The 15,000-nt window shown below is 36.7% G+C and overlaps 1 protein-coding gene across 1 annotated transcript in view; it reads right to left on the minus strand.

Annotated features, from left to right (window-relative positions):
• LOC125038860 (calcium/calmodulin-dependent protein kinase type II alpha chain-like) overlaps nucleotides 1-15,000 on the minus strand; it is a gene marked incomplete in the record, with an annotated part of 223,328 nt that overhangs the window by 13,243 nt on the left and 195,085 nt on the right. The window contains 2 exon segments of the mRNA XM_047632477.1: nucleotides 6,062-6,424; nucleotides 10,017-10,073. Coding sequence (XP_047488433.1) covers nucleotides 6,062-6,424; nucleotides 10,017-10,073 — 420 coding nt within the window.

The following is a 15,000-nucleotide window of genomic DNA, read 5'->3' on the forward strand; positions in this document are numbered from 1 at the left end:
AAAACTCGTTCTTTCACGTTTTGCACGCACACGCTACCAGCTCAGACACACACACACTCAGATATCGTTTGTCTGCACACACACTCGCGCACGCAAGCATATATGCTCATGGACACACACGCACCCCTTGTGCATGTGTGGTCATATCCCGCAGGTGGCTTTAGGCATATAGCGGAGGCAAGAAAACAAAATACAAGCATCTATGTTTAAAATTCTATATCTATATTAAATCTGAGGAACAATGTCAGTGTTAAAATGCTAAAATACTTTTATGGCAATTTACGATAATCATATCATTAACTTGATTAGCTATTCACCAAACAGTTTACTATCTAAGCAGCATATAACGGCCGTTTATATTCAGTGGCCATTGGGAAAAAAATGTACAAACTAAATGTATATACAAAGGAGGATTTATTACCTATGATGAATCAGGAAGGAGAATATACAGATGTTTCAGAGATTCGTATAGAAACAAAATGTAAATGGCAATACAAATTATATATATTTTGAAGAAATAAGAATAAAAGTGCAGTTCTATACCTTTGACGACACTGTAAGTTCGAACTCACGATCCGGATAAAATGAAACGCAATTCGCAGCCATGTTGCAGGTAAACTTTCCCCTTATCCAAATTGTTTTTAGACATACTCAAATCATTATATTATTCTGCATCGCACGACGTTAACTGGATGCTCGAGAATCAATCAAAATAGTCAAGAAAGAAACACGACATTCATGCCGAGTCGAAAAAAGCAAACCCTATTTTCGTATTCTGACCATCTGACCGGATCGAAGCAACTAGAAGCTTCAAGAATCGCCGAAATACGAAGCATACAACTAAATGACGAGTGGAAAGGTAGAAAATACTGTCCGTTAAACTAAGAAACAGTAATGACGAGTTATTTTTATTAATCTGCGGTGAGTTTCTATTCCAGAGCCTGGAGAAAATAAAATCAAATGAACTGCCATTAATTACGCCTTATACAATTCACTTACATCTTTATATCATCAGAGCTATTTCTTTAACATTAACTTGATCATCAGTACATCTATCTACTGGAACGGGGAAAACACGCCCTAACAATCTACCATTTTTCACGACGAACAGTTAATGATTACGAGATATCCTATACTTATTTTCTCGCGTTTTCTGTCGTTATTACATTAAATTATCTTAACATGATATATGGAACACTTCCACAAAAATGATACCTTAGAGATGATTAAAGACTAAAATAACAGAAATCCACACAACATCTGAAGAAAACGGATGAAATACGGGAAAAGATGAAGGAAGAGGAGGAGGCAAACAAAAACACTATGAGCAACGCGCAATGGAGGCGAAACCAAACTATGAAAGGTTGTGGGAAGGAAAAAAGGGAGGAGGTACCAAGATCACTAGACTACACTGACGCTCTCCAGCCTCGGGGTGGGCCGCCAAGCCAACAGTGATTGTAAGATGCTGATACTCATCAACAGAACTTAACACTAGGATACCTTATGTGTACTGCTCTCACTACTAACTCGCCGCCATGTACATACAGGGCTCAATCGCGATGCGAGAGGTCTGCTAGCATAAAATGAAATCAGACTATAGCAATGGGTTGTCTGCTAGAGGCTGGACAAGGAGGGGAGGGAACTTCGCTTAAATGTAATAATGTAAAAGTCCCAGTCAAAGAGTTCAGTCTTAGGTCATATCTTCTGGTGGCTTGGCTGGCCTCTTCCTGCCCAGGCGGAGCCAACGCCGCCCGAGGGTCAAGGCCTTGCCCCAGCCATCCTCCACGGGCTATGGGGATGGCCGAGTCCTGCCATGATCCTACAGGAGGCTCCGTCAACGCAGTCCTTCATGAGGGGGTTGCAGGAAGACAGGTCAGGGGGACTAGTAGAGAGAAAGGGCTTCCAGGTCCACCTCCTGGGCATCCTCATCGTCAACGTCATCTAGTTCATCCGATGTACTTCGGTCGGACACATACCTCGGCCCTCGACGCCCTTTTGGCAACCATAAATGAGCCCACCGGGAAAAATATGACAAAGAAACAAAAATCAATTTTCGAGAAGCTACTCCGGGCGAGAACTTGTTCCCTGTACTACATGGAGTGATCAAATGCAGAGAGATGGAGAGAGAATAAAATAAACATTTATTTCTGAACCTGAAAGTAAAACGATTATAAATCATAAATACATTTTGAATGAGGGAAAGAAAACAAATGAAACTGAAATGTTGCCAAAAAAAGACTTTTACGAAACAAAATAGAATTCAAAGGTGTGAGCCCTCTGGACAGGCGAAAGGTGTACGACGTCGAACTGGACCTTCGAGAATGGAGGTCGGGGAAGAGGAACTTTCTGGAGACATTGACGATGGAGACGAAATTCGGGTTCTGCGGGTTGGGCGAGTGAGGGGGGGGGGGTCGGTACACGGTTGGAGGGAAGAAGGGGTCGGTACACGAGGATGAGAGAGAGGAGGGGGGGGGGGAGGAGGGGGCGTGTGTGACAAGTCTGCAATTCATTCACTACTTCTTACAACTCGAACTCGTTGTAGTTCAAGTTGTGTAACCTTCCATCACCAAAAGGTAAAAAAAAGTTTAAAAATGCGCTGACCTTTGAAAAAATACACACATATACGCACAAAAACACACAGGTATATATATACACACGTGTACACCCACTCACGTCGCTCTGCTAAATACACATTCATACACACGGTATGTACAAACACGTGAAGAGAAGAAACTTGAAAGAGAGAGAGAGAGAGAGAGAGAGAGAGAGAGAGAGAGAGAGAGAGAGAGAGAGAGAGAGAGAGAGAGAGAGAGAGAGGAGGGAGGGAGGGAGGGAGGGAGGGAGGGAGGGAGGGAGGGAGGGAGGGAGGGAGAGAGAGAGAGAGAGAGAGAGAGAGAGAGAGAGAGAGAGAGAGAGAGAGAGAGAGAGAGAGAGAGAGAGAGAGAGAGAGAGAGAGAGAGAGAGAGAGAGAGGGATCACAAATACTATATAGAAAAGGAAAGATCAGAGAATAAAGGAGGAGGAAGCCGACCGACAGAGGGACAAGCGCACAGCTGAGGTGGTACTCCGGGCTCATACAGCGAGACTTGGTGGTTGTGACTAGGCAGGTGGAGAGGAGAGGCAGGTGTTAGGAGGCAGTGATGTAAATGAGGCTAATAATTCATCCAAGCAAGCCTTGGAAAACTAAATATAAGATAAAGGAAGAAAAAATGTGGTAAACATGCACTGGATATGTGATATTTGTTCTACACCATATAATGTGGTATCTTTCTATCCAAATGGATTTTTTTTTTCACTTCTGCAAAAATGCAAAAATGCAAAAAAAAAAAAAAAAAAAAAAAAAAACCTCTGGAGACAACACTTATTTATTTAATTACCATTTTAGATATGCGTAAAGATCTGCTGATGCTTGAACGAGGAAATAAAAATCGAACGTCGGAGGGAGTGCATCACCTGCTCACTACAGTCTCCCTACACAAAAAGATTCCTCAGCCTACTAGCTACCATAAAACTGACGCTGCCCTCATCAACACAACTTTTGCTGCTGTCTATGCCTACTGATAGCTCCTCCTATGTCGTGCTACCAAACCACTCGACACAGTCACGCCGGTGTCATGTGAGTGTGTCATGCACATGGCCCCGTCTCGGCTACACTAACACTTTATCACTAAGGTTATTCCACGGCACGATCTCAACCTCGATGCAACAGTATTTCACACCAGAATCAGTCGCCATGTCGATAGGTTATCGGTTATGCAACACCACCCAGGCTCGGGCACACTCCACCGCCCGGCCTGCGCTTGTACTGTGACATAACGGCTGGCGTCACGCGTACACTGGGGGCACACCCGTGTCACGCCCCTCGGGACACCGGGAGAAGACGAGACAATGCCACCCATCTAGGTACCTCGTTGCACTAAGGAGCCTCCACTTGGCTGCCTGCTGTCTGTTTGTAGCTTCCACCGCCCCTCCCCCTCCCCCTTCCACCTCCCTCTTTCTCTTTCTCTCGCCCACACACTCACCTTGCCCGGCCATCACTCTACTGTTTTAACTCTCGTGCCTTGAACCCCCGCCCTCACACTACAACTCCCGACGCCTATGCATAGCTGTGCATGACACACTCCGATCCTCTGCTTTCGCACCGCTCTCGCCTCAGCAAATTCCTCTCCCGTTTTTTATCTGATTTTAAAGCCCTCACTTCACCTGTCCCCATCTGCCCTAGCACCTGGCTTCATCTTCTTCACCTGTGACGAAAATCCTCCTATTCCCATCCCACTCCTAAAACAACTGTAATTACTGATTTCCTGTCTATCTTATCACAGCAACTCGTGGGAACCCTATCTATTTTTCATCCTCTCCGTCGCTAATATTCCCTTTCTTTCCTATCCCTAACTCCCTCCCTCCCCGTCCGCATTTCCACCAGAATCCCGCATATTCTGATGTTGTTTGTCCCACCTTCCCTTATAATCCCCATCATTTATTTATTATAACGTCTCTCAGCACCTCCACTGTCAAGTAGCACAGCTGGCAAAGAGCAAATTTAGCACGAAGGAAGAAGCTAATCTTGGAGTCCCTTCGCCTTCCGTGACGTCAGCCACTACACTGGCAGATGGGTGTCATTAGGGCGAGTCTATATTTAAACATCGCTTCATAAAACAAGTTCACTCATCTCGGGAGACAGGCCGCTCTCCCTGCTCATAATCTGGTGCTCATAGCGATGCGTCTTTGTCATCATCGGTTGGGTTGAACAGCTCCCTCGACGCGGTGGAAGCCACACTACTCCGAGAACTTGCCGCTCCGACCACGACTTCCAAGGTCTACTGCGAGACGAGGAACCGATCATCACGCCAATCATCAACCTTCCGGGCGATTGTGTGTGCACGATCTGTACTCGGTGATTCTCTTGTGTGTGAGCATGTACTAGTATTCCCTGTGTACAATGTAGCCTCACTAGGGTGTCTGTCCTCGTCTCGGCTCCCTCTTGGTCCAAGATACACGTTCTTCGCACTCGCACAAATCGAGAGTATAATTTGATAAAAATGAATAGCATGCGGAAAGAAGATTAAAAATGGCGGTGATTACAGGGTCAGCAAAGGCATATTTGGTTAACGCTTTGGAGACTTTCGGCGAACGTGATTGGCTGATATCAGAATTATGTTTGTCTACTGCACTCCTCCATGTTCAGTGCAACATTAGTCTTGCAATCTTTCCCCTAAATCCCAGCAGTTACTATGTAAATTCACTCTATAATCGAATAGCCAATCTCATGACGGTATGAGTGACATCATTCTTGCATCAACCAGCGGAAGACATTGCTAGCGCTGTAGCATGTGGCTTTCGCGTGTCTTTGCCGACCAAGCAAACACATCCCAAAAATGTATGCAGATACAGCATATGGGTCTTAAAACCACTGAGTATCCATAATATGAATGAAATTTGGAATCAAGAATAGAAAATCCTTCACCGCTTGACCATGCAAGGAATATATAATATGCACTATGTACATATTTCCCAAACAGCATGATACAGGAGAAAATAACGAAATCTTCACTGAGCTTTCTTAACTACCAGGAGACATGGTTAGATCTTCCTGCTGTGGTTTTAATCAGAAACTTGATTTAAAGATACAATCTGGATATGTACGAAGCCTTCAAATGCCGGGCATGCTTAATATACCAGTAGCACGCTCTAGCTTCTCTAGATCGTCGTCGGAGTTAATGCATTAACGTAAATAGAACACACATGCTTTGTAATTAGGTAAAGTCTATTACTCTATGGAAAATACACTCACATTTCGATGTTAGTATCTGTAAATGAACACTCTGAATACCACGTTTTCTAAAAGAGAAAACAGCAGGCGACTGTTGTGTCTATGTAACTATGTAATGCGGGCTAGTCTTGTGTGAGCAGGGAGCAGGCAGTACTTGTTTTGTTGAGTGGTGACGTGTCTCACTCAGGACCTGTTAGTTAAGGTAGTTGGTTGGGCCATTACCAAGTGTCTTGGTAGCTCCCTAGTGGATATGTGGGCGTGCGGGATCACGCCCACACCGCGCCCACTTACCGCTGTTAGGTTGGCTGGTGCTCAGCTGGACACTGCTCAGCTGGACGCTACAGGATTTGCGGTCTTGCCGCGCGGTTTCTGTATTATTCTCAGCTTTATGATCTTTTGTAGAAGCGGTAGGGTTGGCTGCCGCAGACGGTGTGGCAGGGGCGGTCGACGACGCTGCAGCTGCGGCCGCTGCAGCCACAGCCGCCATCAACCCCCCTGCACCACCGGCCGAGGCTGTTGTCGGCTTTCCGCCACCGCTACCACCTCCACCACCTCCACCTCCACCACCAGAGCCGCCCGATAATAAACTGTTCTTAAGGCCGGCCATCGCGCCCACCACCGACGCTGCAGTAGCTTTAGCTTTCTCCTCCCCGCCTGAGACACCAGACAATATTATAGTCAAGTTCACCTCAATGTAAAGAATGGACCCTGAGATCCGGGAATAGCGCTAAACCCCGCAGCTAAACTGGTTCTCCCAATAAAAAACCCGGAAATGTCTCTGCATGTTCTTTTATCCCTCTACCACCAACCCTGTTCAGTCTCTTTCACTATACACACCAGCCGCCATCTAAGAACTGATATTCAAGCCAGGTTCTGTCGGATTAAAGAAGTCACAGAACATTTAATCACTCCTCTGCTCTTATCTAAGTGTGACTAGTCAGCGTTGCACCGTAAGAACTCAGCTTTGGTCCCTGTCTGTAAATAAATACACACACCCTTAACCATATGATGGTATTTTCTTGAAAACCTTATGACTTCATCTTGAGGCTGAAAGACCATGGAAAGACTTGCCAATTCGGGTGCTTGTGCATTTGAAAGAAATTTCTGTATTTCACTTCCTGAGATCATGACTACCAAGAATTATGAATAATAATAGTAAAATAAAAAGATTTTTTTTTGTACTGGAAAATATCTTTGAAACTCCTTTCCATACACCCTGGTTCATGCAATTCCATTTTACCTGCACATGAAAACATTTTTTTTTTTTTTTAATGCTGATGCTCTGTTGAAATTTGTCATTCATTTGTTATCATCACTACGAAGTTTTTTTTTTTTCACAAAAAATATTGTAACGACTACTATAACCAAGGATAACTCCTGCTGCATTATCCTTGTAGGCATGCCATATTTTCTGAATGGATTCATCATAGTATTATCCATATTGTTTAATAATTCTAGTAAATGTTTTTAATGTTCAGCCAACATGAAACCTGAAGCAGCAAAACTAAATTTGCACTTAACATTGACAGCAGTAGCATGAATGTAATAAGCTTCAATTAACAATGACACAGGTTACCTTTAAAGGGGATGAAAATGATTTTAGAAACCTATACTAGAGGACACACATCTCCCATACTGGATAATTTTCCATACATCAATCAAGAGCATCTTGGATACTATCAGAACTGCATCAAACAAAACTGTTCACTGTCTATTTCTTCTCTCTATATATGCCCATTTTCTATAAACTTAAAGTTGAAGAAATAAATATGGTATTTACCTCTCATGTCATCACCATCAGAGTTGAATATTCTATCCTAAGTTTTAAATGCTGCATATCAATTTGTTTTGAATCACAGAGGTTAAGAAATCAATTGTAACCTTATGGGGATGCCTTAATGCAAGATTATTGGTGGATGCTGACCTTGTGCAGTTCCTGGTAAAAACTGTGCCCAAATTTTGAAGAACTTACTCAACAGACAATCTTAAATTCCTCAGGACAGGAATATTTACATTTCTTTTCAAAATAGTACTTGGGCACTGGTCTATAGTTTTCCGGAAACTGCAAGTTATGCAATCTACACTGACCTAGTAACATCTCAATCTATATAATCCCAAATGCGATTAAACAGTATCCCCAAACAGGCTTAAACTTCAGAAACAGTATCTTACCTTCAGAATGCATCCCCAAGCAATCTGTTTTGAAAGAGAACGTGAAGCTCCTAGCAAACTACCGATTGTCTGACCGTCAGCTTAGTCCCCTGGTGCAACGCCTTTTGAAATATTGTTCTAAAACTACTGATGAGTTTTCAATGTAAAAAAAAAAGAGACTTGCCCAACTAAGAACCTTACATCACTTAACTTAGACTTGGGTCACTTTGAAGTTAATAAGAACAAAATAAATTTTGTCTGTTTCTAAAGTTCTAACATATGAAAATATCCTGCAAAAAGAAGATGGAAGTCATGCTTGATCTATTTTGCAACTGACTTAACCTGTAAGAGCATTATGATGTAATGATCTTAAGAATCTATTTGAAACTCTGACCTAATAATGTTAATGGTACTAAAGCAACTAGTCGATCCCTTCTATGATAACTGACCCACTAAACATGTTAACATTGTTGATGCTGGTGTGTATGTTCCTTAAAAAAAGAAAATTCTAAATATCAAATTTTTCTAAAAGTAAAATTTATTGATATTGTATAACTAATAAAGAGATTTTGCAAAATGACAAAACCTATGCTTAAAACTGTTTAAGGATTTAATGCACAGGAAAAGTATGACAGCAAACATTATAAGTAAAAAAAAGTCTATATTTTGATTAAAAAAAAAAAAAAAAAAAAAAAAAAAAAAAAAAAAAAGTTCGTGCATAGTGCAAAATTTTGTAAAAAATGGTAGTTTAGCTGCCATATCTAAAACAGGAGAATTAATAAATATGAATGTGTGTGTGTGTGTGTGTGTGTGTGTGTGTGTGTGTGTGTGTGTGTGTGTGTGTGTGTGTGTGTGTGTGTGTGCGAATGTGTGTGTGTGTGTGCGAATGTGTGTGCGAATGTGTGTGTGTGTGTGTGTGTGTGTGTGTGTGTGTGTGTGTGTGTGTGTGTGTGTGTGTGTGTGTGTGTGTGTGTGTGTGAGAGAAACATGCATTTACTGTATGTTCATGTGATTGTGTAAGGAAGCATATATACTAATGTTTGAAAATTCAGTTATATCTTTTATTACGAATACTGTAAAACGAAGAATAGATTTTTGGATAACTTTAAATTTAGTTTTGGGGATTGGTGTATACAAAATCACATACGGCTCATGATTGAAACCAAAACCAGGAAATGATGAAATGGTAAAATTGTCATGATAATGCTGTGATGTTAACAGACAGAATCAAAGAAAAATTTCAGGCTTAGTTTTGAAGTAGAAATAAAGTTAAGTAAATAGTAAATACTTAGAAAGAATTGTATGAAAAATGTAACTAATTTTAAAAAGAAAGAATATCAGAAAATATAAAGCAAGATGGTTAAATAGTAAAGTGTTAGAAACACAAAATTATGAAGTTGCAGAATTGTGCAGCATTAGCTGTATCTTGTGAAATTGCTGATTTGCAATGAAAATAAATGTGAAAGTAACTTTAAACTTGGAAAAGCTTGCAGTTATAGCAAATATATATACACATCTTGAAGATGTTTTAATAAGTTATATGCAGTAAACATCTACTTATGAACTTCCAGAAGAAAAGCAAAATCTTCAGACAAGTTCTCACGAACACGTAGATAGAATGCCAAAACTGAATTTGATAATATATGTTAAAATGTCTATTCTAAAGCATATCCACTTCTGCTTAAGCTCACCTTTAGGAAATGAGTAAGAAATATTCATTCTTTTTAATTAATTAAGGCAACTACTGTGCTGTTTCTTGAAAGAATGATCAGTAACAATGTATAGCTTCAGATTGGCTTTACCACAATTATTACAAAAAAATTCATGTAAATTTAGATTACCATGCATCAAGTTTTTTATATAAAGAGAAGTTTTCATATCAGTACTGTAGAATGTGTAAGTGCCACATGATCAGACTAAAGAATTTTGAAAAAAAAAGAAGAAATAAAACAGGAATACTCTATCAATCTTAGTTCATATTAGTCGTTAACTACGGTGATAATAGTAGCAGCTTGTGAACAGTTTCTGAATAAGTGTACTTTCTTTTTTTTTTTCCTCAGTCATTTAGGGATAAGGTGCATAAACAAGCGCCTACCTTCTGCATCTCGGGCGATCACTGTGGTACTTCTATCGACTTGCGACTTGGACTTGTCTGTTTACGTCGCAGGGGAAAGATCGGCACCATACCCGGGGTGCCCACCAAGCAACGTCCACGGCAAAATAGGAGGAGAGGGGATGGACAAAAGAAAGAGAAAAAAACCACCATTGACAATGCAGCAGATGTACACGGTGAGTGGGGGTGCTACCGCTGTGTCATGTGGAAAGCAAAGATGACATTACATCCTTTTAAGGGGTTTCCCAAGGAAGACAAACCTCTCAGGCAGTTGGGCAAGGGTGGATTATAGATACGTATATGCGTGCTCTTTTTATTAATGCCATTTTCTATTTTTTTTTTCTTTTCTTTTTTTTCTTCCTGCCAGGACCATTGCACTCAGTTAAAAGGAAATGAAAGAGAAAAAAAGAAGAAAAATGAGAGAAAGACTGAGAGAGAGATACAGAGAAAAAAATCTAATAAAAAATATAATTAAGTCTCGATGACTTTCTTTTTAAGCGCAGTCAGGCTTATTGTATTCTAAATCCTTTTTATTTACTGAAGACTGTTTAGTTATTACAAAAAATATTCTTGATTATAAAAAATTGGAGATGATAAAAAATCTAGTCTACAATCATATCTTAATAAAATGCGTAAAAATATAAATAAATCACTGAATAAACAAGTAAACAAATACATCAAATCAATGAAAAATAACGTTATATGTAACTTTCTCCGTTAACATTTTTTCCTAAAAATCCTTCAAGTGTAAGACTATCTTCTTCATTATGAAAGCTAATGGTTATTTTCAATATTTTTTTTTCTTTTTTTTTTTAGTTTGACAGTTATAACCCATTAGGGACACATTCTACGTCCCTTATTCTTCGTAATCCTGTCATACATCAAATAGGGGTGAGATCCATTTCACTGAATGTTTTTCTGTTTCTTCTTAAATCTGTTTGCCTTTCTAACTCATTTATTATCATTCTCACTGCAAGAAAACAAAATAACATAGATATGAAAATACCTTTCCTAACCTCACAGCAATAATAATAACAATGATAAGGGCCATACCAACATTAACAGTGACAATAACGATGATGATGATGATGACTATCAAAACAATAATAATAATTACATTAATAATAATAATATTAAGTAGTAAAGTTGGTAATGATGATGATAATTATAACAATGATAACCATAATAATAATGTAAAAAAAGATGATGATAAAAATAATAATAAAGGCATCTATAATAACCATAATAATAATAGCAATCATAAAAATATAATAATTCCTTTAATAAATATAACAATAGTGAAATTAACAACAGCAATCATATTAGATTTGACCAAAATACATTATACATAAAGAAATTTATAACAAAGGTAATAATTCATAGAGGATAAGTAATAAGACAACTATTTATGTAAAACAGCAATGTCAATAAATATTGGAGACGATAATGATAGTGATAATAATAATAATGGTAATAATAACAATAATGATAATGATGATAATGACGATGATAATGTTAATTCAATAATAATAATGATAATAAAAATAATAATAATAATTGTAACAATAATAATGATAATTATGATAATAATAATGACAAAAGTAATAACAACAGCAACAACAATACTAAAAAGAAAAAAATCTTATAAAAACAATAACAATAATGATAACAACAACAATAATAATAATGATAATAATAACAGCAATAATGATGACGTTGATGATGATGATAATAAAAATATAATAAAAATGTTAATAAACAAAAACCACAACAATAATAATAATAATAATAATAATAATAATAATAATAATAAAGATAAAGCTATAACGATACTAATAATAACAATAACAAGAATCACAACAAGAAAAGTATATTAATAACTATGATAATAATCATGAAAAATAGTAATAATAATAATTATGATAATAATAAAAAACAAGGACAATAACAACAACAAGAATAATAACAAATACAGCAACCGCAGCAGCAGCAGCAATAATAATAATAATAATAATAATGATAATGACAAAAATAATAATGATAATAACAACAATATTAACAGCAAACAGTACAGCAACAACAATAATAACAATAATAACAATAATAATAATAATAATAAAAAAATAATATCAATAACAAAAAAGAATAGTATTAATAATCACAATAACAATAATAATAATAATAATAATAATAATAATAATAATAATAATAATAATAATAAAAAATTGCAATAACAATGATAATGATAATAATGATAACAACAAAAACAACAATAACAATAATGATAAATAGTTCATAGGAATAAAAATGAAGATAGTAATAATTATCATCATTATTGTTATTATCAATATCATTATCATAATTATTATCATCATTAATACATGAACAGTAATAATAATAATAATAATAATAATAATAATAATAATATTGATGATGATGATAATAATAATAATGATAGCAATAACGATAATGATCAGAAGATAACAAAAATATTCACAATAATAATAAGCATTATCATTATCAAAATGATAATAATTAAAAAATAAAGAAAGAAGGAAAAAAGCTAAAATAATAATAATAATAATAATAATAATAATAATAATAATAATAATAATAATAAAAATCTAAAAGACCAACAACAATGGTCACAGAGAAATAAAATTTGTGATGAAAATAGGAAACGTCACCAGCATTTTTCACTCACACAAAATTAACATGGAGCTAATAATACAACATATGAAAAGTTAGACATTTGAAAATAGGAAGAAAAAAAAAAAAAAGAAAAAGAGAAAAAAAAAGAAAAAGAAAAAAAGACAGAATGATACTCGAAAGGAAATATGCAGAGAAAATCAAATAAAGACAGGAAAGAAATAAAAAAAGAAACACGCCAAAAAATGACAAGCATTGAGTTCGTGATGTTGACGATTCTTCTTTTTATTTTTTTTGAGCTATTTCATTCAGGAAATGTGTATAGCTTTTCAAGTGCTAACTGATAATTTAATAATATAATGATTTTGTATGTAAGTACAATAAATATAAGTATATATAATTAAGCTCAAATGCACACACATGGACAATCATACAAAAAATACGCACACAAAGATAGATTTCCTGACATATTCCCCGAGACAAATTCACACACAGCGTCACACACTCATTCGCAAAGTTTCACAAAATCAAGCTTATCTTGCTTCATTCATATATCTGTTGCTAAAACTTATATTAATATGGATGCAATAAAATCTTTCAAACAATCTAGATAAAATATACATTATTTTCACTTTTTTTTTATCAACCTTGTGCAAACGTACCACTACAACCTTACAGTTACAATACTGCTTCTTAGCATGCTGTTGACACAAGAGGTCAATATCATGTTGAAAAAGATCTATGAGAAAAAAAAAAAAAAAAAAAAATATCCATAATTGAAAAGAAACAAGGAATCAGTTCTTTCAAGACAGGCTAAGGAATTAACCCACTACACAAGACCAAGGAATGGTACTTGAACAATAAGGCTCCCATTCTGATGAATATTTCTTTCTGGATATTGTTTTTTTTCTACAAATAATAGAACATGCTCTCTTCTGTCAATAATATACTTGTCTATTGTACAGATGTTATACCATGATGATATGATTGAAGCAAAAAAAATTGTGCAAGAGAGCAATTTTCATGCTTACAAGATGTAAATTTAAAATTCGTCAGAATTATACGATGTGGAAGGAGGTAACCCACGCAAATACCCACTGGGTTCTCGCTTCAAAACTTTAAATCACACTCGCTAAAAAAATACTTGCACATTTTCAAAGCCTTTTCTGTTCTTATATGGCTGCTACTTAATATCATCATGCCAAATATTGGTAACTCTTTATTGATTTACTTTTACCACTATTCACTTGTATGTACACTATAACCACTAGAGTGGAGACAGATACTTTGTACTCCTGTTTCAAAGGTACTTTTAATCTGCCCATTTCTATATCCCTTCTTCAAGAATCTGAAACATGCAAGACTGGGAACTGAAAGTTCAAGCCGCACAATGAAATGCAAAGTTTTAGAAAAAGATGAAAAAAGGCAGATAAAATAATAAGTATCAGCATCAAAGATTCTTTGCTTATCAGATACCTTTTACCCTAATCACTAGAAGTGCTTACATGTGAAGAAGAAGGAGAAGAAAGAAGCAAGTGAGGCAAAAGTATAAAAAGACTAGGTCCTGTAGTAGGTCACTAGTTATAGAGAGGGAACTCATTATCATTTTTTACAGTTCAACCATACTGGATCTTCTGTGAATATTTATCAACTTGGGATGGTGTGCCTTTTTCTGAAAGATGAGTGGAAGGAAAAGCAATGAACAGAATAGTATTTTCCTACTATTCCCTAAATAGAAGAGGAAGTAAGTATATGGTATGATTTTTTTTTCTGTAGAAACGAATCCTGTGTACTCCTATGAAAGGAATATATCAGAATATACTGAAGCAACACAACTGACATTTTGAATACACAAGGCCTCCATCACAAAAAAAAGCATAAATATCAAAGTCCCTTTACATTTCATTGAATTTTGCATATATGTAACAAGATTCAAAAACTGAAAGACTGTGGTCAGTGATTAAAAATATAATGGCCTAAGCAGCAGTTATGATGAAAAAAGTGAAGCAAGGCATAGTATTACATGCTTAAAAGGTGAAAGATTTGAAATGAAAGAAAAGACCAAAGTGAAAGAAAGAAAAAACTATACTGCAACAAACCAAATACTTGTACTGTTCAAGTGCATGTGCATTTGTGTGTACTAACACATCTTCAGTTGTTTCCACAATCATAATCCAGAGAACAGTCATCCAAGATCGTCTATGTACCAGCGATTCAGGTCACCTTCTGAATTCGTTTCATTTTCAGACCATTCACATGAAGTGCTCAATTGAACCATGCAAGAGGGAAAAAGATACAAGATTCATGTGCATGATAT

The sequence above is a fragment of the Penaeus chinensis genome, chromosome 26, assembly GCF_019202785.1.
Source record: "Penaeus chinensis breed Huanghai No. 1 chromosome 26, ASM1920278v2, whole genome shotgun sequence".
NCBI classification, from domain to species: Eukaryota; Metazoa; Arthropoda; class Malacostraca; order Decapoda; family Penaeidae; genus Penaeus; species Penaeus chinensis.